The sequence below is a fragment of the Amborella trichopoda genome, chromosome 9 (assembly GCF_054954075.1).
Source record: "Amborella trichopoda isolate Santa Cruz 75 chromosome 9, AtrichopodaSantaCruz75HAP2 v2.0, whole genome shotgun sequence".
In the NCBI taxonomy this organism is placed as follows: Eukaryota; Viridiplantae; Streptophyta; class Magnoliopsida; order Amborellales; family Amborellaceae; genus Amborella; species Amborella trichopoda.
In genome coordinates, this window is record NC_142344.1 from 12,695,880 (window position 1) to 12,721,345 (window position 25,466).

Here is a 25,466-nt window from a genome sequence, read left to right on the forward strand (position 1 = left end):
TTGCCGCCATCTGTTTTTTTACATTACTAGGGACACTAGTGCATGCAAAAACTTTTCCCTTAACCTCTGCCAAGTGTTGCTTGAACCTATGTACCCTACTACTTATCACTCTTTGACAGTAATTACAAATAATTTTATCTTTGTTGGGATCAAATCTGACCCCATGTTGCCATGTAGGGTCTTCTGCAGATCTTGACATGATTCAATTGTTTTAATATGTAAAGAGTATAAAATTAACCTGACAGTTCAAAAAGAAAAATAATCACCATGTGTAGTGATAGTATGTTGCGGTAGTTCATGTAGTCATATATGTTTTTATTTGTTATTTCAAAATACCTTTATTGACAATAATATTTTCGTACATATCAATTACAAACATTCAAGATAATATAATACAAAATGCAAGCTCCAAACATGGCTACAACTCAATTATCAAGAACATACATTTTTTGCATTAAAAAATTAATAATAAAAACAATTCTTCACAGAGCCAGCTAACATCAGTCATTCCAACTAAAAAATCCATGAACAACAGATAAAAAAAATACAGTTTTGCATTAAAAATATAATAACATGCATTTTTTTGCATAAATAATCTATCAACATACAATTTTTTCAACAAAAACTTTAACAATAAAAATTTAAAATATGGTTTAATACCTCATGATAATTAAAACCTTGTCACGATTTTCACAACTTTTCGAAAAATAATCATTTTTAAAAAATTCGATCATGAAAAGAAAAAAAAAAAAAAAGTGCAGCAAACTCAAACAATAAAAATTAAAAATTGGGTTTAATACATCATGATAATCAAAACCTTATCACGATTTTCACATCTTTTCTAAAAATCATCATTTTTCAAAAATTCGATCATGGATAAAAAAAAAAAAAAAGTATAGCAAATTTTCAAAAAATTCGATCATGGATTACAAAAAAAAATTCGATCATGGATTAAAAAAAAAGAAATTAACAAATTTTCAAAAAGTTCGATCATGGATTAAAAAAAAAAAATCACAAATTTTCAAAAAATTCGATCATGGATTACAAAAAAAAATTCGATCATGGATTAAAAAAAAAAAAATCAATAATTTTCAAAAAATTCAATCATGGATTACAAAAAATTCGATCATGGATTACAAAAAATTCGATCATGGATTACATAAAATTCGATCATGGATTACAAAAAAAAAAAACATAAAAAAACATAAAATTCGGTCGTGGATTACAAAAACAAAAAAAAACAATTCGATCATGGATTACAAAAAATTCAATCATGGGAAACAAAAAAACAAAAAAAACAAAAAATTTGATCATGGATTACAAGAAAAAAAACAAACATTTCGATCATGGATTACAAAAAATTCGATCATGGATTACAGAAAATTCTATCATGGATTACAAAAAATTCGATCATGGATTACATAAAATTCGATCATGGATTACAAAAAACAAAAAAACAATAAAAAAACAAAAAATTCGATCGTGGATTACAAAAAAAGAAAAAAACAATTCGATCATGGATTACAAAAAATTCAATCATGGATTACAAAAAACTCTATCATGGGTTACCAAAAAAACAAAAAACAAAAAATTCGATCATGGATTACAAAAAAAAAAACAAACATTTCGATCATGGATTACAAAAAAAAAAACGAACATTTCGATCATGGATTACAAAACATTCGATCATGGATTACAAAAAATTCTATCATGGGTTACAAAAAAAAAAATAAAACAAAAAATTCGATCATGGATTACAAACAAAAAAAACAAACATTTCGATCATGGATTACAAAAAATTCGATCATGGATTACAAAAAATTCTATCATGGGTTACAAAAAAAAAAAAAAGAACAAAAAATTCGATCATGGATTACAAAAAAAAAAAAAAAACAATTCGATCATGGATTACAAAAAAATTGATCAAGTATTACAAAACATTCGATCATGGATTACACAAAAACAAAAAAAAATAATAAAAAAAATAAAAAAATAAAAAAAAATTATGTTCTTCACATAGCCATTTTACATAAGCCATTTTAACTCAAAAATCCACCTCTAAGTGAATAAATTACATCCAATTGAGTATATTTTCTGATAAACAACAATATAAGGAATCAAAACCCTAAATTTTTAACACATTATTTCTAATATATCATGAAAAAAAAATCAAAAGGCGGAAAAAAAAAAAAAAAAACAGCGGAATTTTGGTTCCGCAGACATCTATGTGTTCATCTCAAATTTCATGCTGTAATTGACCAAATTACATAAAATTGAAAATTTTAAATCATAATAGACACAATAAACATTAAAAATCCTAATTATTGAACTCATTATCTTCAAAATATGTCGTGAAATAAATCATATGGCGGAAAAAAAAAAAAACCCAAACTTCTTACCTGATTTTGTGAACCGAAGCCTTCAATCTCCAAAAAACTCTGTTTTTCTCAACGATTATCACAAATTAGTAACAAAAGGCTTTGATGCACAGCTTTACGATCAAAATGCGTACAGATTTTGAAAGATTCATGCCCTATTTGTAATGAAACACAAGGAAAGGCGGAAACCCTAAAAATGCAAGTTTTGTTATCCAAAAACACCAAAATTTTCAACCATTTAATCCTTGTAAAAGCTGAATAAAGCTATTTACAGCCTGCAAATTAGATCACATGCCAAAAAAAACAAAAAAATGATAAAAAAATGATAAATTTCGAAGAATCTCGTGAAGAACACTGTGCAACCCGTGTTCTTCATAGGACTCGCCGATTCCATACAGTGAATCAGCGAGTCACTGTGCAGAATCGTCCGGTTCTCTCTAGAACCGGGAATCGAGAACCGGACGATTCCCTTTTTTTTAACCTATTCGTCCCCTAGCGTTTTTTTAAACACCGGTTCAAACCAATGGTTTAAAAAACGGATCAGTGATCCTGATCGGGCTTCCAAAAAACCGATCCGGATCGGCGAATCGACGATTCTGATCCGGAATCAGGTGAATCGATCAGATTAAAGCTTCAAAAAAATTCAAAAAAATTATTAAAAATTCATTATAAATATTGTTTTTTAGGAATTCAATAAGAAATGAGGGTACTCCATTAAGAATTTTCATGTTTTTGAATGAATATGCGAATATTGATATGTTCTTTCCCTGCATGAACCGCCATTCAGCATTTAATTTACATCACACAAAAGGATAAACATATAATTATTATGGAATAAGTATATCAACATACATGGACTACAATAAAACATAAAATTAGTAACATATGATCTAAAAATAAAATGATAGACGACGTTATTGTTCTTCTTGGTCACGCTGGTGCCATTGATTGAATTCGTTTAACAATTCATTGATTCGATCTAAAAACGAATCATCGATATTAGCAGGCGTCTGACTATTTCCAAATCCCTGAGTGTTAGTGTTTTGTTGTGTTCCCAATCTAAAATCCCCGAAGATTGTCCATCTTCATGCTCACCTGTACTGTCGTGCTCATTCCTACACTGTTGCTGTTGGGACTCGATATGTGAATAATATGGCTGGGATAGGGTGGCCTCAGAATCATCATCTCTCTCATTTTCTCTTTGAATTACAAAAAATTCAATCATGGATTACAAAAAACTCTATCATGGGTTACAAAAAAAGCAAAAAACAAAAAATTCGATCATGGATTACAAAAAAAAAAACAAACATTTCGATCATGGATTACAAAAAAAAACAAACATTTCGATCATGTATTACAAAACATTCGATCATGGATTACAAAAAATTCTATCATGGGTTACAAAAAACAAAAAATTTGATCATGGATTACAAAAAAAAAAAAACTATTCGATCATGGATTACAAAAAAATCGATCAAGTATTACAAAAAAATCTATCATGGATTACAAAAAAAAATAAAAAATAAAAAAAAATAAAAAAAATAAAAAAAATAAAAAAAAAAATTTCCGTATGGGACTCGCCGATTCCGTACAGTGAATCGGCAGAGTCACTGTACAGAATCGTTCGGTTCTCTCTAGAACCAGACGATTCCCGTTTTTTTCGCCGATTCGATCCGTCTATGGCGATTCTCGAGTCGAGGCGTTTTTTAAACATTGGTTCAAACAATGGAGTCCAACAGAGAAATTGGTACGAGAGTGTATTTTTCTTTGACTTTGACACTCCACCAGCAATTACTATCACTGTTTTCCAGCCTTATGAATGTAGCGATCATAGGACGAGCCAGGAAAAAATGTCCAAGTAGGTGATATTTTTGTGACAAGTGACAATGACACATCCTTTACTGGAGAGGAGATTATTGTTGAGTGGCCACCATGAAAAGTTCTTTAGTACCAGTCTCCAACTTCACTAACGGTGAACTACCATGACAGCGGGTGACACGGATTGACTGTTGGTGACTCCTTGCGGGTGACACGGATTGTCTATTGGTGACTCCTTGATTGCCAAGGATGCCTTGACTGTTGCTTGTGACACCTTCACTTCTGGTGATGCCTTGATCACCAGTGACTCATCATCTGCACATGATGCCTTAACCACCGGTGAAACCTTGGCCATCGATGACATATTGATTGTTGGGTTTATGCGGTCATTAAAAACTTTATGAGATATTATAACCAATATTTTCTTATATGGAAAAACTTTGTGTTTCCGATACAAAATAGAAGTTTTATCGTTCCTTTACCATCCAGCCGTCTATATTTTATCAAGAGAGCTACTCATTGTTTGATCTTAGATCCGATGTCTCAAAATATTTTATTTTTAGTTTTTTTAATACAATATTTTTTAATATGAAATTTAGTACGTGCTATCTTCTCATTGGGGTGCACCTATAAAAAATATGAACAATAATTTTTCGATAAAATGTAATGACCAAAAAACCTCTTAAAACTTTCAGGGGTTTTTGGTCATTTTATTTTATTGTAAATATTTTTTTTTATATTTTTAATTAGTGCGAATTTAATAGAGCAATGGACGTATCAAAGCAATTTATAAAAAAAAAATTAAAATAAAACAGTGTAGAGACGTGACATTGTGATTGGGACAATCTTAACTTTCCATTAAAAAATGGGCAGTTGGATAAGGGGGAGGATAGAACTTCTATGTTGTAGGGAGAACATAGAAAGCTTTTCCTTGATATATTGGAACACAAACTCAGTGGGAGTATGGTTCTATTGGACAGAAATAGGCAAATGCTATTTTGCAAATACTCGGACTTTACTTTTTTACATACTAGGCCAATTGACTTGGAAAGCTTTCAATTACTTGGGCTAAGTGCATAACCGATGAGGGTAACGCAAGGTCATCTTTTGATGTCGTCAGAGTTGCTCAGGGTAGAGAGCCAAGGAACTATGTGACTCTTGTATGTGATGGAAGGTGTGTAGACATGAGGGTCAAAACTCTCATCATCGAACCATCACATGACATGTACATATGATAGTCGTATTGAAAAAGTGAATCACCACTAAAGGTGATGCATCTACATGTGCAAGAGATTACCCCTATATATCATATAGTTGTAGTTGCAACAAGTCTATGTGACTTAGAACTTGTCTCTAGGGGATAATATGTAATCCATTGGCTAAGATTGTGTCACATCGCTGGCTTTGGTGGCCCAATCATGAACTGTTGCGATGGTTTCTAGTGTTATAAGAACCGTTGAGTCAGTTTGAGAAAATAATATGTGGGTGCTGGGAATCGCTTGGCCAGTTTGAGAGAGTGAGTATGGATTATAGTCTATCGTAAAACATGGAGTGCTTCAGCAATTTTATAATTCATTGACCTAGTTGGATCCGATTCATAAAAAAAAATATTTAGAATTGAATATTTTGATGTTAAATGACTTTTATATAGATTATTTGAATTTTTAGAAGTCTCATAATGTTTTATTTTCATAAAATGGATTCATAACCATTGAAATCGTGGGGCCCACATAGGGGCCAATGGGTCGCACGCCCACACTATGGGGGCTTCTCTTTCTTATTTTGAAAGAGGCTATTTATGACACTCAATTAAGTTTTAAGAAAAAATGGTAAGTTTGAAATTAATGAGGTTTGATTTCAATCAAATATTATAAGTAAGAAAATTGTGAAAAATAAACAAAAGTATGACATTACTTTTTATATTTTATTATTTGATAAGAATTAGGTTTAGGAAGCTGAAAGATAAGATTTTAACACCTTTCTTTGAATCATGATGACTGATCTAATGATTGAATAGCTCAAATCTCTCACCTTACAAGTCTTATATGAACAATGGTTTAGATTTAATATCCATAAAGACGGTTAACCCGAGGAAACCATAACCTTAAAAAAAATCTATAAATGGGGGCTCTATCTCCACTAAATATATACACCATTATCTACCTCTCTCTTTCTCTCTCCTCTAAGTGTTGCTTGCCACCCTCTCACCTCTCTCTATCGTCTTTCTAAGATATCTCTCTCTCATCTCTCCCTTAGAAGTTAGAGAAGAGGGCCATGCCCCATGCTAAGTGCAAGAGGGGGTACGCCCACTCCCATAGGGCATTGAGGCCTTAGACTTTATGATGTTATTCCATTGCTTTCATATTACTTAAAGGTTGTAGCTTAGGCTTTCTCATACTTCAAAGGTTTGAGATAGACCATTGATCCCATGCACAATTAGATGAGGAGACCCGAAGTAGGATGTACTAAATTCGGTTGAGGTATCTTTTGCTATCTTGCTTTGTGCTTTGAAGTATTATGTTTTTTTATGATTTCTTATTCCCATAAGCATTATGTTATTTTTTATTATTCAATAAGAGATATTGCTATTAGTGGTAGTAAGTGAGAATCTTTTTTAGTTGTTTATTTGTTATATTTTGAGTTCATTTAATTGTATTTAGACCTTTGTAAGTTTTTTTTCTTAAAAAAATAAATAAATAAATAAATATATATATATATATATATATATATATATATATATATATATACACACCGTCCGATATCACTTTGTCCAACTTTCATTGACTGCATATGACACCTTGACTAAAGGCGACACATGTTGATGGCCAATGACTCGGCCTCATCACCAGTGAAGGCTTAACCACCGATGCGAAGAAGAAGGGGGAAGAGAGGGGGTGTGGAAGTCTGTGTGTGGATTAACGATGGATGCTGATATCATGACTAGGATCATTTCACTTATTCGAAATAAGTAGATCATTTGGAAGCTGAAGATAGAAAATCTTATGTGTTGTAGGGGATAAATTAGAACATAAGCTTGAAGGTATGACCATGGATGAGTGGAAGAAGTTACCCGAAAGGCTCTTGAAATTATCCAACAATGGTTCAATAAGTTGTTTTCCACCATAAATTGAGTGATACTTTTACAAGTCATTATCAAACATGCTACATGACTTGAACGAGAGAAGATTGTTGAAATGAGACACTCTTAGTCCGAAAGTTGGTGAATCTGAAGTTCATGAATGGGGGTTACATTGTAGAGCACTTAAATGAAGTGGAAAGTACTGTTAACCAACTCGGAACGGCAAAGATATCCATAGATGATGAGATGCATACTCTATTGTTGCTCCTTCATTACTAGACAGTCTGGAGACTTTGGTAATATCCCTAAGCAACTCAATGCTTGAGGGGAAAGGGACCATGAGTCAGGTCACTTGTAGCTTACTGAATGAGGAGAAGGAAAGGAGATTGTCTGACACATCCACCTTGCAAGCCAAATCAAGGAAGGTCTAAGAATCAGGACCAAGTTCGATCTAAATAATTGAATGATATAACTTGATTGAAGTCTAGAAAGGGGGTCACATGCTTTCATTGTGACAAGAATTAACACAAAAAAGAGAGTCGAAGCCTCAAGAAAGAGCAGAATGAGGACATTGTTAAGAAAGATGCTAGGGAAACCACTGTAGCCACCATCAAATCAGATGTGGCATGGTCGAAGACTATGACAATGGGTGTATTAGTATTGCATCATGTTCGTGCAATTTTGACTGGGTTGTAGATACCAGAGCATAGTTTCGTGTTACCCCCACATAGACACTATTTCTCTATTTCCCATTCTTGGACCACTATTTTTGCAAAAAATAAGGAGTGGCCCGAGGATGGGGACCTCAGGCCGCCAGCTCCGCTCAGTCCAGGAGCCTGTCCTCTGACCGTTGTTTTTTTTTTCTAAAAATAGAATGATCGGTCCAAGCATTCTAACCTTGGATTGCATGGCCACTGCCCCTAAAACTTGGGGAACTGCCCCTAAAACTTGGGGCATTGCCCTATTAAAGAAAACTAAACAAAAAAAATTCAAATTCGATCTCAGGATGCCATCCTTCAACCGAGGGGTAATTTTAGAAAAAAAAAATATCGACCAACCTCTTTTGTAATTTTCGTCTATAAGAGGAGCATTTCGTATTGGACACGGTATCTATGAATCAATGTAAAAATGAGTTGCCTCTTAAAAATCTATTTTTTGAAATGGATTTTGGACTTAATTTGCGAGGACAAATAATCCCTAACATGGAGATCATGAATATGAAAAATAAATAAATTTATAATATTAATAATATTAATAATAATAATAATAATAATAATAATAATAATAATAATAATAATAATTCTATTAAAAAAACATTTGGACCTTTAGTTTCAAGTTTTTTTAGATGGGCCACCTATTTGCATCCATCTTTAAGATGGATGCTTTATACCTTAGGACCGCATTTTGTAGAAATACGGTCCAGCCTTCATGAAACAATTCTCCTTTCACATTTTCCTTATTTTTTAGGGTCCGTACATAAATAGCTCAAAAACCAATGACATAGAAAAGAAAAGAGTGATTTATGTATGGATCTTAAAATTTTAGATAAAATACAAAATGCTCCGCTTATAGGTGAGCCCACTTTTTTTATTTTTTTCAAAGTCCGTCAACCCACTTTTTTTCAAAGTCCCTCAACCCACTTTTTTTATTTTTTTCAAAGTTGCGTCAACTCGAATTTTGATTTTTCTTTTTAATTTTTTTTTTTAGTTTTTTCATCAAGCTGTAAGGCACTTGAAAAACTAAAAAACACTAAAAAAAAATCAAAACTCAGGTTAAATGGGGGGGCACTTTTGGAAAAAAAAAAACGAGTAGATTGACCTATCTTCTTTATAATTTCCACATATAAATGGAGCATTTCATATTTTATACGTAAATCACTCAAAAGAAAATGGAAAACAAAGGATTCAACGGAGCACATTCTTTCTACAACAACAAATGTGTGGCAATAGATCTCATCAACGAAACCCAACACTGCGTCGCCACACCGTAAAGAACAAAAAATTATTCTAAACCTCTTAAAAATTGTCATTTAACAACAAAACCACTCTTCCCCTGTGGAATCTTAATATTTTTACAAGTAACTAACAAAAAACATATTTTGGCTGAACGCGAATGCATTTTTGCATCACTTCAGATTAACACAAGTGGTACTATATTAGCAATGAAATTCTAAGTTTTATTCTCAATCTTGGACCCATTTGGCATCAAAGAGAGAGAGCAAACAGATGAACATCAAAGACTAAAGAAAGAGCAAACAGATGAACATCAAAGACTAAAGAAGAGAGGGGATGAACATCAATGACAAAAGAAGCCGCAGGAATCACTGAAGAAGTTGGGTCACAAGGAAGCCTTGGAGCGACCCACAAAGAGATTCTCATCGGCCAGCCCATCACCCATAACAACCAAACAAAATGCAAGCTTCAAAATTGTCACAAAACTAAGTCAATAGTTATGTCCATTCTCTTTGTCACATTGCCTTAGAGACCAGTTTTCATCAAAGACTCAAAACTAAGTCACTGGAGCCACATGCTATTTAAATCCACCCCCTCTCCTATTTTCCCTTAGAAAGCAGCATTGTCATATAGGACTTAATAAGATGGTTTTTATTTCTGCCAAAATTCTCCAAGAAAAACTATGTCAACTCTTCTTGCTCGTCTCTCTGCTCTCAACACTCATACTGATATGTGGTGCTTCACGTGCTACGCCGAAGGCAGATCTCGCCACTGGAGATTACCTGGTTGGTGTCGGTAGTTACGACATGACAGGCCCAGCTGCTGATGTGAACATGATGGGGTATGCTAACATGGGTCAGGTCGCGTCGGGGATTCACTTTCGCCTTAGAGCTCGAACATTGATTGTGGCTCAGGGATTCGAGGGCCCTAGGATTGCCTTTGTGAACTTGGATGCAGGCATGGCCTCCCAGTTAGTGACTATTAAAGTCCTTGAAAGGCTTAAGACTAGGTAATCCATGAAACTTTGCATATATTTGGACATGAAAGGTAAAGTGTTAAAACAAATATAAGTATGTATATTATAATAGGGACAAGGTTTCCATGAGTCCATGTACAAATGAGTCCCCTCTTAAAAATATTTTTTTGAGATGGATTTTTGGACCCAATTTTTGAGGACATATAAACTCTAACATGGTGATGATGAATATGAACAAATAAATAAATTTTGAAAATTAAAAATAAGAATTTTATAAAAAAATTATTTGGACAGTTAGTTTTAACTGGTTTTAGATGGACCACCCATTTGCATCCTGATGGATGCTTTATACCTAGGGGGATGCAAATGTCAAAATGCGTCCCCCGATGCATGGAACAATTTTCCATAAGATAGTTCACCTTTGGTACAAAACGATAAGATAATCATCATAAGTGAAATCAGGTGGCCACATAAATCTAAAACAGATTTTCTTAGGCCTGACTTGCGGTCAATAAAATGCCCTTAGTCATCAATTTCACATCTGATGGTTAGAAATGATTATGACAATTTTGGAACAAAGCTTAAAATGCCCTTATTCACCAATTTCACATCTGATGACTAAGAATGATTATGACAATTTTAGAACAAAGCTAACACAATTACTGTCTACTTTTCCAAAAAATATGGGGACATCTTTCCTATAGCTTTGTTTTCTTTTCCCTTTTCTTTTGATTTTTAAGATTGGAGAGAGAAGGTGGGTATCATAGAGAAAAGATAGTGGAGAAGCCAAAGACAATGGTTTTCATGTTATGTCGGTTTCTATAATAAGGTGAGGTTTTGGTGCCTCGAGCTTTGCACCTATTTATATGCATCCCCTTCCAAAATCCGTTCTTCCATCTTATATACGAATTTTGGATAAACTTTAGGAGTCAATAATCTTAATCACAATAATCATGAACATGGTTATATAAACAATTTCTAAATTTAATTTTTTTTCATTGTTAATTTAACTTGGGTTATGATTGGTTTGCTTTTCTCTTTTTAGCTTTTTTTTTTTTTTTTTTTTATAGCCACAAATATTTATTTTAATTGAGTGTTTTAAAAGTGTAGAAGGCATAGTCCAAATAATTTGAAACCATCTACAAAAACAAATTTTTTTAAAAGAAATAAAGAGCATTCGAACCTTAACATGTGAAGTGTTGAAGTCCCCTTTTTGCTTTGGTTTATAGATATGGTAATGTATACACACAAGATAACGTGGCCATTAGCGGGACCCACACCCACTCCGCGCCAGGTGGCTACCTTCAATACCTGCTCTACGTGCTGGCCTCAATGGGCTTCTCTCCCCAATGCTTCGATGCAATGGAGAACGCCATAGAGGAGAGCATAGTTCAGGCTCACAATACCTTAGCTCCAGCTTCTCTGCTCATCAACAAAGGTACATACTTATAATCAAAACCTTTAAATATAATGGTCAAGATTAATTGTGACCGTCATGTATCAAAGGTAAATAGTTTCATTATATATATTTTTTGTACTTAATTCATTTCTACAGTTGCATGAAATATAAACATGCATGTATGGTTTTTTTGTGCTTTATATACACTTGTTTTATATTTTAAAAATTTGGATCTTGTTTTTTTATATATTTTTATGCAAAATTATAATAAAAGTAGTGAGGTGAGGTTTGTATAAGGTGCCCACCTTATATCATATAGGTGCACCTTTAAATTTTGTGGAAAGAATAACTTGAAATTTATGTTCAACCTTAATTATTGAAATTTCAAATTCTAAAAATAATGCTGACTGTGTAAGTCTATAAATACTTGAAAATCTTGAAAATAGATGGTCTAAGTAATTTGTTACAAGAAGCATTATTTTTAGACACTTTTCTACTGGATTTTTGAGATGCACCTTACTTTTATAACATGATATTGCAACCTTATATAAACGTTTTCCAAAGGTAAATGACACTTAAAATCCCATATCCTTTTTTTTATATGGTGTGAGGTCGTAACATGGCTTATCATCACTATCATCATAACCGTTTTCCAATTAATTAGAGTCAGTTACATGATTGTTAGTTTGTCATTCTGCTCTATTAAAGGTCATATCTTCAGTGAAGCCAAAAAGTCCCCATATCTTTTTGGACTACCTCCAACCACGTTTTTTTATACCTACTCTTTGCCCTTTTCAATCTTTCCACTTGAACTAACTCGCGCCTCCTAACAGGTCTAACCGGTGTTGTATTGGGTCGGCGCTACACATGACCTGTCCATCTAAGTCTGCTCTCTCTCATCTTAATGCCTATTAGTGCCACACCTAAATATTAATTTTAAGATCTAAATTTTTGACACTCATTCTAATTATATGTGTTTTTTTAACCTACCTTCAAACTAAAAAGTGACCTTGATCTTTTCTTTTACCATTCGCTCCAAGCATCTAGCTTGTATGTCAGGACCATGAACGTATGCACACCTCTTTATCACTGTGCCATAAATGGATATATGACATGCAAGTGTACATAAATCCATGCATATGTAGGTTCATCTGTGTGTTTGAACCATCGATGATCTGCATATCGGAAACACCTAGACACGCATGTGCATACCGTGCGTATGCATAATTATGTGCATAGCACGTGTTGTTAGATCTTTGTGCCAATATGGACATAAATAACCTCTTGGATTTCCATGGAATTTCATGCTATGAGACCATTTATCTTTGTTACAAGGTCACAAGTATTTCTAGCCATTAGATGTTAAATTGGATGGCTGAAGATGTATCACGAAATTTGAGAATTTTTTTTTGGAGTTTGAGCTTAGTCAATGACACTCTTACAACCATCCAATTTAAAATCTGACGGCCAAGAGCACTTGTGTGCTCCATATATAAAAAATAAATAGCCTCTTTATATACTTTTCTAAGTTTCATATACTCCATGAAATATATGTTACTAAGAATCATCACTATCCATTCAATGGATCAGGCAGTTATTGAGAAAGTGTGGGACCCACCAAACATTTCCTAATTAAAAAGTCCAAATTTAAAAAAAATTGGAAGTACTCATACACCATAAATATTCTCCAAATTAATGAAGAAAAATTAAATTAAGAGACACCAAAATAAAGAATGGAAATGCTGATAAGCATAATTTTGACACAGGAGATGTGGAGAATGCGGGTATAAACAGGAGTCCTAGTGCATACTTGTTCAATCCTGCACAAGAGAGGGCCAAATACCCTCAAGATGTGGACCCTGAGATGACCCTCTTAAAGTTGGTGGACCAAAAAACAGGTGCACCACTTGGTGCTTTCTCATGGTTTGCGACCCATGGGACCTCCATGACTAAGGAAAACAAACTTATTAGTGGTGATAACAAAGGGGCAGCTGCTAGGTTCTTTGAGGACTGGTTCACAACACATGAAGGGCCTTCTCCAACTTCTCCCTCTCCGAACCCAGGTGAAGTTTTCTTCTTTTTATCATTGATAAAATGAAAGTTGGATTTTGTTAGGACCCCTAGACACACAAAAAAAAAACAATTGAGCCTTTTGAATGTTTTTGAAATATTTTGGAATACTTTCTTGTAGGGCTGGCAATGTTCCGGCCGGTCGGTTCAGCCCTAGGAAAGTAGGACCCGGGCCAAAAATTGTGACCCGAGGGTGGTCGGGATTGGCCCGGCTTGGCCCGACCCATTTCTTCCTCTTCTTCTTTTTATTTTTATTTGTTTGTTTTTGGCCCTACCCGGCCCTAACAGAGCCAGGGCAGGACTTGAGCCAGCCATATGGTGTAGTTAGGGCCAGGGCAGGACTTGAGCCAGCCATATGGTGTAGTTGCATATGGTCATACATTCTCTAATGCAACCATCCATCAACAACTAAATACCAGCAAAACATATATCATGGGAAGCCTAGATTATGCATATATTTCTTAGGTATCAACATTTTTCATTGTACCATCTTTCATTTGAATTTCATTGTTGTTTGAAACAGAATCAAATGAGTCAATAGCAGCAATAAAGGCAACAGGAGGGGAGGCATGCAACAATGAGACAAGTAGACAATATAGAGTGAGAAAATCACAGAAGTTTGTGGGAGCATTTTGCCAATCAAATGTGGGAGATGTGAGCCCTAATGTATTAGGAACAATTTGTATTGACTCTGGCACGCCTTGTGATTTCAACCACTCTTCTTGCAATGGAAACAATCTGCTTTGCGTTGGAAGAGGGCCAGGGTATTCCTCTTCCCCCTAAGAGCAAAAAATTGCAATCCCAACTGATAGGATCCATAGAGAATAGATGGTAAAACTGTAAAACATCCACTAGTGTCAAGAGCAAAAAATTGCAATCCCAACTGATAGGATCTATAGAGAATAGATGGTAAAACTGTAAAACATCCACTAGTGTCTAGTGTTGTAGATACTAATATGCATGAACATCCCTTTAAATATTATTTCATACATGTACACTTAGAAAACCTTTCTAAGTGCTAGTATGAATGTACATACCTAGGCATGCATATACCTTCAAATTTATTACATGCATACATGCACAAACACTAATAAAATCTGCAAATAAAAAACATTTCCTGGATAAGCTTTGTGTCCAGGCTTCTTTTTTTAATAGAAGAGACATTTGATGATAAGCTTGTGCTTGTTTAGAGGGATCATCATGAATTATTTAAGTATGTCATTCACGCTACATAAAATATTTAGCCAAGACCGGCGAGGTATGGTAATGTAGCAGGTGAATCCATTGTTTTAGCTACCACAATAGTGTGTTCTATTGCTTCTTGTTCCTTGACAGTAGTCACTAAGTCACGGAAGATGTATTTTGACCAATAGCTACATAAACACATACTATATTTTGCCATTTTTTATTCTTTGGTTTGATAGTGTGCCTCTCTTTTCTTACCTAAATAAAAGAAAAATGTTCCATGTAAAATCTATGGCTGCTTATATACTCTAATCATTCACATCCTACAAAAGAATTACAGAATATAAGAAGTAGTAGGATGGATGAAATCATTGTCCTTGAAGGAGGTGGAAAACAAGCATTCTACAAGACACAAAAACACAAAAGCTGAAGTTGACACAGAGTAGGTAACCAAAATTGAAACCAACAAAATAGAGACATTAGAAAATAAAAGTATAAAAAGAACCATTAACAACAGGATGGACTAAGAATCAATTTTAAAAGAAATAGAAAAACTGAAATAGAAAAAAGAAAACAAAGATTAGATATTCAAGAGAAATAATTAAAGAATTTGATTGAAGAAGATGATGAAGGAAGAAAAGAGCACTAAGAAAGAAGAAATAAGAAATAAGATTGGACTTGAAATGTCAAGAACTATTACATTTTTTAAAAAATAAAAATAAAAATCCTCAGCAACAATCTATCAAAATGGGCATAATGAAACATTGATTGGTGATTGATTAAATGCCAAGTCCTGCACTTTGTTCATTGTTGCATGTAGGAGAATATGTACTTTTAGAATTAGACTAAGAAACAGAGAATTATAAAATGAATGTAGGTATTTAATTATTTCACAAATACAAAGGATCCAATACCCACTAATGTTAGGCACATTAATGAAGTGACTTTTTCTTCTTCTTTTTCTTTTTTTTTTTTGGGTTTGGGAAAGATAGTTACCCAGATGAAATATCGAGCACTAAAATCATAGGAGAGAGGCAATTCCAAAAAGCAGTTGATCTTTTCACTACAGCAAAGGACCAAATATCAGGAAAAGTAGATTATCGCCATGTCTATGTCAATTTTACAAATATTGCTGTGGAATTGGAGGGTCAAGAGGTCGTGAATACATGCCCAGCTGCATTGGGGCCTGGCTTTGCTGCTGGTACCACAGATGGCGGTGGAATAGAAGGATTTCAACAAGGAGATACAAAGGTCATTTTCTATGGAGACATTTCTCTCTTAGTCGTTCAATTCTAAAGTGTTTCAAAAAGCGTTAGGCGGCACTTAGGCAGTTGGGGGTCTACCCAGGGATATCCGCCTAGGTGGCCGCCCAGGCATTGGGCGGTCCGCTTTTTGAAACAGTGATTCTAATTACTGCTATAGAAACATATTTATATTTCATCATCTTGCAATCAGAAGTGCACAATGTATTGATAATGAGCATGTATTGGGTTGTTTTAGATCAGTGAAAAATGGAGGAGGACACGGGATTCATTGCATAAACCAAGCCAAAGTCAGATTGATTGCCACAAGCCCAAGGCCATTCTCCTTGATGTTGGAGAAATGTTCGAACCTTATCAATGGGCGGTATACTTGAAATTGTTTCATATATCAAATTTTGATGAAAATTTCTTAATTAAAGTTCATAACTACAATGAATGCGTTGTTCTGATTGATTTTAATTTGCAGCCAGCAATTCTTCCCATCCAGATCTTAAGGATAGGTCAACTTGTCATACTGGCAGTGCCCGGAGGTAAACTATAGTGCGCATATTTATTTAGTGTCGTGAGCACAATGAGAGTCAAAGGTCTATTGTGATAATTGTTTTTATCCCCTTTCTTTCTTTCTTTTTTTTAAACTATTTTATGTGTGTCATCCTTAGCTAGCCATTGGCCAGATGACCAAGCTCGGCCTAGCTCTTAAAAACTAGGCCTGGGCCACAAAATATGTGGCCTATTTTGTGGCCCAAGAGCCAGGCTGGGCTACAACCACGAAAGAGATGGCTAGGCCCAACCCTTTTTCCCCGTTTCTATCTTCTTACTCCATATGTTTTTTGGCTAGGCCTAGACAGGGCCAAAGCCAGGGCCTCTTCGGCACGATTCAGTCCTAGCCAGGTTCGGGCCAGCCCTATAGGGTACAGGGCTGGCCTGACCTGTATACTATTCTTCTCCATGTCATTCCAATTTTATCGGATGTTTCCAAACAAAATTGTGCTGATTGTTTCTATTGGAACTATTTATAGTGAGCCAAGCTATGAATGGGCTTTTGCCCTTTTAGCATACACACCTGTGAGGCATACATGCATTCAGACATGCTTATATGAATTCTTGAAAAGTCCCAGCCTTTCACATAAGTAAAATACACTAGATATTCCTTAAACATTAAGTTTTCCCGCATAGAAAGTCTTAGGTGTACTACCACTTTTAATGTTTTAAACAATCAACGGCCATGATTATACCAAAGAAAAGCTACTTACTGTATGTCACTATTCATATAAAGTTCACAATAAAACCCCAAGACGTTTTTTTGACCACTAACCACTTGTGTTCTCAAACAATTACATTACAAGCATGTATATTATGCTTCTGCAGGAGCATACTATGTATATGCTCCCTTGCCCAAAACACCAATTTAAGAATATGTGTTTTATCTAAAATTTTGGGAACCACATAAGACTTGCCATATGATTATTTTTAAAAGAAAAAAAATTGAATTTTGAGTTTTGTCACTCTTAGATCTAATCAATCTAGAGGCATTAGTTTTTTCTACTACATAGAGAGTTTATTTCAGAATGTTTTGTTGTTTTTTACCAGTTGCCCGAGGGAGTAAATCAATAGTAAACTCCTGCTGAAGCGAGAAATCTTTTGACATTACAAAATAAACAAACTAACACTAAAAGATCGACTCATTCAAGGGCCAACAAAACATTGATGAAAATATTTATTAAACCAACTTCACGCGGAATTTATACCTAGCACTTCTGAATTGTTCATTCCAACTTAAATATCCTCTAAAATATCTTATCCAATACGAAAGATCCTTAGGTATCCTTGAAATCACTTGAACAAAGAATCCAGCCATGCTTTTTCATGCCATTTAACTTCATTTTTTCAAATAATAATGACCTAGTTAACTAAAAAATTATGAGTTCATGAGGATTTTATATTTCACAGAACTTACAACAATGGCGGGCAGGAGAATACGAGAAGCCGTCAAGGATACGCTGGTAAACCAAGGAAAAGGAGAATTCGATGAAAATACCCATGTTCTCATTGCAGGACTCGCGAACACCTATTCGCAATATATTACCACATTTGAAGAATATCAACAACAAAGATATGAGGTATATTGTGAGTGTGTATGAGTGTGCGTGTGTGTATGTGTATCATTTCACAATTACAAATCATATTTTTCAATTCCTTACAAAAGAATAGTGGCCATTATACTATTGATTTCAGCCTAAGCTTATTGAAGATCAGCAGAGTGAATTTATCTTAGTAAAGAGTAAAAGGAATAGCAAAAGAATTTCAACCTATAATATTAAACTTAGTGGCTGAGATATATTTAAGATATCTTCATTGGGTTATTTATTTTTGGCATGGGATAGCTTATTTTTCCTGGGTGCGATTTTTTTTTTTTTTTCACTTCTTTGTCCATGGAATAGTTGATCCTGTGAGTGATATTTAGGGGTTTCAATTGACATAGTATTAGAAGCAAGCCAAGATAAATGAATGAATAAAAGAGAAGTTGAAATCAATGGAGCGCACTCCAACAGCGGCCACATACCTTTCTGAGAGCCAATCCATCTAGGCAACATTCTCAAAAAAAAAAAAAAAAAAAAGGAGAGACCCTAACATATTTGTAAACTTAAACAAGCATACATATTATCTTTAAAACTGGAACTACAAATTTTCAAAAAGATCCTCATAAAGAAAATTCTGAATATACCCCTAATGCATGACATTCCCACTAAACAAAGTTTATTTTTTTTGTTTTACAATGGTCTTTTTTAAACTTTGTGGAAATAAAATTTTTGGGGTCTTGTGTGAAAAAAAAAAAACTTTGGGATGCAGCATTAAACAACGATGTAGGGATTAGAATTCAAAAGAAATGGGTTCCAGTAACAGTATGATATTGACTAGGGATGTAGTATTCAACAACTATACTAACTGCTCAAACCCAAGCATAATTTTTACAGTGCCCAGTAACAGTAAGAAATATGAAATGCTGATTATTGTCTACGTTAATGATAATCTGAATTTCACAGGCTGCTTCCACTCTATTTGGCCCTCATACGTTGTCTGCATACATCCAAGAATTCAACAAGCTTGCCGCATCAATGGCAATAGGAGAAAATATAGGAAATGAAGGGCCATCACCTCCGGATCTATCTTCAGTCGAACTAATCCTTGTGAAACCACCAACAGGTGACAGGAAACCGTCAAATGTTAACTTTGGTGATGTAAAGAAAGACGTCGGTTCTGATAACGTTAAGAGAGGCCAAATTGTGAGCGCAACCTTTTGGAGCGGCAACCCAAGAAATGATCTTTTAACAGAAGGCACTTTTGCCGCTGTCGAAATGCTCAGTAGTGATCAGAAAACATGGGTTCCAGCATATGATGATGATGATTTTTCATTAATTTTCAAGTGGAGTCTGGAAAATACTACTGCCTCTGGTTTAGCCACTATTCAATGGGAAATACCTCAAACAGCTGCTCTTGGAGTTTATAGGTTGAGGCATTTTGGGTCTGCAAAGAGACTAACAGCCTCTTCTCTTGAATATTTCACTGGTACTTCCAGTTCTTTTAAGGTCTCTTAAAGGAAATGTACTAATATAATGGCTTGAGCTTCATACAATATTACGAACTGCTTAATAATCTATTGGTTAAGAATAATCATTTGCATACTTGTTCCTAGAAAACTCCCATATACATGCTTTGAGAGGTTTTAGATGATTTTGGATTTTTTTACGTATGGGAACTTAGTTTCGGGTGTTTAGAGGATCCTTAGACTAGAAAGTTTGAGTATATATTGTGAAGAGCAGTAGGTTTCTCTGAAGAGAACCCTGTGTCCAAGAGAACTCTCCTGGGTTGTTTGGGAACCTTGACAGAGGCCATTTGGTAACCTGAAAATCTATTACATGAAAATAGATTACACGAAAATATAACATTTTCATATAGGAAGGAAATGAAAGAAGATTATCAAAGATTTCCTTAAAATTCAGAAAATCTATTACAGAAATCTATCAAGCAATGGAAAACCAAAATTTCCCTAAAATTCAGAAAATCTATTACATAAATCTATCAGACTAAATCTTTTCGGCTCGCTAGTTACCCACAGATCTTGTGATTCATCTCCTAATAAATCACAAAAATAAAAATAAAAATTAAATAAATAAATAAAAATAAAAATCTTCCAACTACCGACTAAAACGCGATAGTCCTATCTTCTGTAACCAATAGCTCCCTTACCTCCAAAATCACAGCAGCTCCTCCAACTAGAAGCTAAAACCCACAACAACCTTATTTCCTCCAACCAGAAACTAAAACCCACAACAACCATATTTTTTGCAACCAATAGCTCCCTTACCTAAAAAATCATACAGCATCTCATCTTCTTCAACTACCTCAAAAATCACACAGCAACTCCATCTTCTTTTTCAACTCACAACAACCCTATTTTCTGTAACCAATAGCTCCCTTACCTCAAAAATCATACAGCCGCTCATCTTCTTCAACTACCTCAAAAATCACACAGCAACTCCATCTTCTTCTTCAACTACCTCAAAAATTACACACCAATTCCATCTTCTCCATCTTCAACTAGCAGCTAAAAACTGAAAAATCAGGTAGCCCATCTTCTTCAACTAGCAGCTAAAACCCGGTAACTCCAAGCTCCATCTTCTTTAACTAGCATCTGAAACCCGAAAAATTACACAGCGAACCCATCTTCAACTAGCAGCTAAAACCCGATAGCCTAGTTCCAGATATCCAAGATTTATTTTTCGGTTATGCACCACTGTTGTAGTTATCGTTTATTTTCAGATTTAAAAAATTTGTTTTTTGAGTTATTCACCACAGCTATAGTATTGTTCCAAAAAAATTAATGGATTTGGATACTTTCTTAAAATTAGTCTGTTTATTTTTTTTGGCTTTATTTTTTTTTGCTACTATTGTTTGTTGATAAATTCAAAATACTTGAGTTCACTCGATAGTCAAATAAGTGTGCTTGAATTTTTTTTAAAAGAAAATTAATTTACCTCTTTAATCTCCTCCAATGCCCCAACATAATTTCTCCACCAATACATCATTTAGTCATAAAGCCTTTTAGGTTAGTAGCCAAATTTTTCCAAACTTTTTTTTCTTTTGAATTTGCCAAGGAAGTTTTATGGAGAGAGATGATCTTGAATTTGCCATGAAAGTTTTATGGAGAGAGATGATCGAAAGGCTTTAGCACAAGGAAAGAAAACATAAAAAATATGATGGCTTATCATAATAAAAGTATGTTATTCCAAAGTGTTGACATCTTGAAAACATGTGATTCCAAGTCAAGATGCAAAGACATACAAAAGGTGTGGCTAATTCTTGTGCCTGATGCAATTATAAAGTTTAAGCTACATACTAATAGGGATTGTACGTTCAACTATGTTTTGGGTATAAAGTCAAAAAAGCAAAAAAAAATATTGGTAATACATTTCCCATATTTCTTCTGGACATAGTTAAACAATAATAATGTATTTCCTAAGTTGCATTTAAATACTACCCAAACAGTGACAATCCATAATGTATTACGCCAGTAATGTATTTCACAGACAATATATTTCGAGGTATCCAAACAACCCCTCAGTGTCCATCAATCAATAAGAGAAGGTTTTCATACGTCCCCTACAAAGATATATGCTTCTCCTATCATCCAGCCATCCAATTTTGATCAAGAGAGCCACTCACTATTTGATCTTAAATCCGACATATCAAATAATTTTATTTTTAGTTTTTTTTATATAAATTGTATGAATATAAAATTTGGTACGTGTCATCTTCTCATTGGGGCGCACATATTAAAAATATTAAAAATAAATTTTCGATAAAATATAATGACCAAAATATCCCTTGAAACTTTCAAGGGTATTTTGGTTATTTTATTTTATTGAATTTTTTTTTATATATTTTTCAATTATGCGAGTTTAATAGAGGATTGGATATACAACATTTGGTGTCAAAATAGTTTGTAAAAAAAATTAAAAATAAAATAATATAGAGATGTGACATTGTGATTGGGGCAATCTTAACACTCTATTCAGAATGGACGGTTGGATAAGGGGAACCATATAAGTTTTATGTTGTAGGGGAAGCATAGAATGTTTGCCCCCATCAATATGAATATACTGCCTACATATTACAAGAATAGAAATAAATCAAAGACTCCCATACTATAACCACAATTACCATAAAACATAGGATACTGCCCCTACCTTTCCATATACGCTGGTTATAAAGTACACCTTCTATAATTAACCTGTAAAGGGATACGCTCTCCTTAACATATGAGGTGGTGCATGTGAGCATGGGCAGAGTGAATAATTTTGATCTTTTGATTTTATTTTATTTTATTTTTTGGGTAATTCAATGTGGAAAACAGGTCTCTAGCCATTTTTTCAAGTAGATTAGGAGTTAACTTTTTGAAGGTATTAATGAGGTGGTGTTAGTGGTGAGAATGGAAACCATTTTTTTTTTCTCTTTTTTTTTTTTTTGCTCTTTCATTTTCTCTCCCTGGTTCGCATCAGATTGCCCCCCATTTGACATTTTCTACATAGGGAAGGTGGGAAATTCACTTCCATGTCTTGACATTTCCAACATAGTATAGGTGGAAAATTCACCATTTTGTAATTTTCTATTGCATCTAAAAATTCTATTTTCTATTTATTTTTTTTTTAAAAGTTCTCTATTTATTTCTAAATTTATTTAAAAGAATGATTCCAAATTATTAAAAAGGAAGTAGAGGATTTATTTATTTTTTTTCAAATAAATTCAAAATAAGGGTATATTTTTAAATCATCTGGGCAAAAATGTATAGAGGGGCAGACATCAAAAGAATAAAATTTGGAGTCCTATGAATAAAATTTCGGAAGGCCTCCTCCGGTTTTCGATGAACCTAAGGGTTTGTCTGGGACCACTATTATGGGGCAGGGGGGTTGCAATTTTTATTTCATTTCATATTATCCACGTTTTTATGCTAGGTCTTTCTCAATCTACCGTGTAGGGCTCTTTAGAGAAACCAATTAGTGATCTATAGGTCTCATCCTTAATGTTGGGAGTCTCTTGTGATGACTATTCTGTTGGGGTTGAGGGTGCTATTTCCTTGTAATTTGCCCTAATGTCAAACTAGCAAGTATAGTTGTTGTAGGACCGCCTCATCTTGCTATAAGATTAAGGGGCTCTTTGACAAAACAGAATTTGAATATTAAAATTTTGTTAAATATGAATATAAAGGCTTGCCTGTTTTAAAGGATTTGCAGGCGATTCACGAAGAGACCTTTTTTTTTAGGGATAGAAAATTACATCCCATCAAGTTAGTCGGAGAAATGGAATGCTGCCTAATTTAAGTATCCTGGAAATTTCAACTCAGAGCTAAATTATTGGGGATTTAGATATTACATGGTTATTAAAAAAATGATATGATTTGATCTTATCAAACATGTTCCACCGACTCAAATTTACTTCTTTCTCCTTCTTTTTTTAAGTTTTTAAGTTTTTAAGTCTTTTTTTAAGTTTTTAAGTTGACATATGTATGTCATGTTTATGGCTGGCAACAGGTTGGACCAACCTTGCCCTGTTTTCCACAGGGGCAACCAAAGCCCGTCCAAGCTCGGACTATGGCCAAGGAGGCTCAGGACCAGGTCCGACCCTAGTTTGGGTGGGGGAACGGCTAGATGTAATTTTAAAAAATAAAATCAAGTTAAAGAAAAAGAGCACCGGGTAGCGGGCCGCTCTGTCGCGGCCCAGCCTGACCCTAATCTCAGGCCATGATGGGCCTCCCTTGGCCCGGCTCTCAAGCCACATCTTACGCCTCATGCCCTAATTTTAAGGTTCGCACCATGCCACCCGTAGTCATGTGACGTTTGCACGTGCCTCCACCTTGATCTTATCCTAAGCCCATATTTAAAAAATGGATCGGGGGCTGGATCGCCCATTCAAAAACCCAATTTGGATGGACCGTTTGTATCGGAGAATCGGTGCATCTAGCCTTAAAAAAATTACAGAAAATCACTAAATAACCTAACACATATCATTATTTTGAGTTTCCTAATAAAATAAAAGTGGTGCATTATGTACTTTCGGTGTTTTGCAGAAATTCACTAATACAACTATTAAAATACAATTATCATGAATACATGATTCAAAAATGAATCATAGAACTACTAAAATATAACTTATACCAAAATTAAAGACAGCATCGTTCTTCTTCTTCATGATGTTGTTACCCATCGTTGAAATGTTTCAATTTATGAACAAAATGAAGTATAGAAGGCTGTAGAAACGTTAAACCATACATCATGGATATAAAAGAAACCTTATAATGCAAACTAACATTTTAATTATTGAATAAATGTAAATTGCAATCTCATATCAAATTATTTTAAGGAACATAGATTCAAAAATATTTATTAAATATAATAAATTGACAGTTTAGAGAAATTAATAAATTTTATAGCTATAAGTCTTTTTAAAAAATGAATTATACACTTACACTCTTTTGTAATAAAGTATAAAATAAAATAAAAAAATAAATATAAATTTGAAGAATTTATAAAAAAAATAAGATAAACCTTTCAAAAAAAACTCCCAAACAAAATTTCATTTTATAACTTGAAAAAAAAAAAACTCTTTGTAAAAAATACTAAATTTTTTGAGAAGTAAAAACCAACCATAAAAATAAAGATAATTATAAAAAATTGAAAAAACTGATTATTAGCATTGATCCTTCATAATAGCATATGCATCAAAACCCCTAAGAAAAAATAAGTAATTTATTAATAATTTTTCAATAAAATAGCATGTAGTAGGAAACCCTAAAACCTAGCTATAGATCAAACAAATTGAACAAATAGAGTTGTATATTGAGTCAATATGATTAATTTGAACCGAATTTCACCAAATTTGGTTAAAAAAATACGAAAAAATTCATGTCTAGGAGGATTTCAGAAAGATTAAATATATAAAAATCTCAAGCAAGAAATAGCTATAGATCAAACAAATTGAACAAATAGAGTTGTATATTGAGTCAATATGATTAATTTGAACCGAATTTCACCAAATTTGGTTAAAAAAATACGAAAAAATTCATGTCTAGGAGGATTTCAGAAAGATTAAATATATAAAAATCTCAAGCAAGAAACTAAAAACAGAAAACTCGAACAAGAAACATAAAAAGCACAAAAAAAAAAAAAATTTATATATATATATATATATATATATATATATATCTACCTGTCGAAGAAGAGATCTAAGTGATCAAAGATCCAAATACCAACTTCAATTTTCAAAAAAACCCTCTTTCGTCTTTGATGGAT

At 33.7% G+C, this 25,466-nt stretch overlaps 1 protein-coding gene and 1 long non-coding RNA gene across 2 annotated transcripts; one reads left to right on the forward strand and one right to left on the reverse strand.

Annotated features, from left to right (window-relative positions):
• Window positions 1-9,254: 9,254 nt before the first annotated feature.
• Window positions 9,255-18,189, reverse strand: LOC110006384 (uncharacterized). Its single transcript, XR_002279294.2, has 3 exons — window positions 18,077-18,189; window positions 11,387-11,625; window positions 9,255-10,249 (listed from the first exon to the last, which is right to left on the reverse strand). It is a non-coding gene; the product is annotated as an uncharacterized LOC110006384 (long non-coding RNA).
• LOC18424354 (neutral ceramidase 2) lies at window positions 9,784-19,791 on the forward strand. The gene is made up of 9 exons (XM_006828943.4): window positions 9,784-10,236; window positions 11,433-11,641; window positions 13,369-13,665; window positions 14,196-14,436; window positions 15,850-16,108; window positions 16,358-16,483; window positions 16,586-16,649; window positions 18,070-18,239; window positions 19,164-19,791. The coding sequence occupies exons 1-9, from the start codon at window positions 9,872-9,874 to the stop codon at window positions 19,713-19,715; spliced, it is 2,283 nt and encodes a 760-aa protein (XP_006829006.3). The 5' UTR covers window positions 9,784-9,871; the 3' UTR covers window positions 19,716-19,791.
• The last annotated feature ends 5,675 nt before the right edge of the window (window positions 19,792-25,466 follow it).

Coding starts and splice junctions, on each gene's coding strand:
- LOC18424354 (XM_006828943.4), top strand. CDS start 9,872: ATGGTTTTTATTTCTGCCAAAATTCTCCAAGAAAAACTATGTCAACTC. Junction 16,109..16,357: donor TTCAACAAGGAGATACAAAG/GTCATTTTCTAT, acceptor GGGTTGTTTTAG/ATCAGTGAAAAATGGAGGAG. Junction 18,240..19,163: donor ATCAACAACAAAGATATGAG/GTATATTGTGAG, acceptor TGAATTTCACAG/GCTGCTTCCACTCTATTTGG.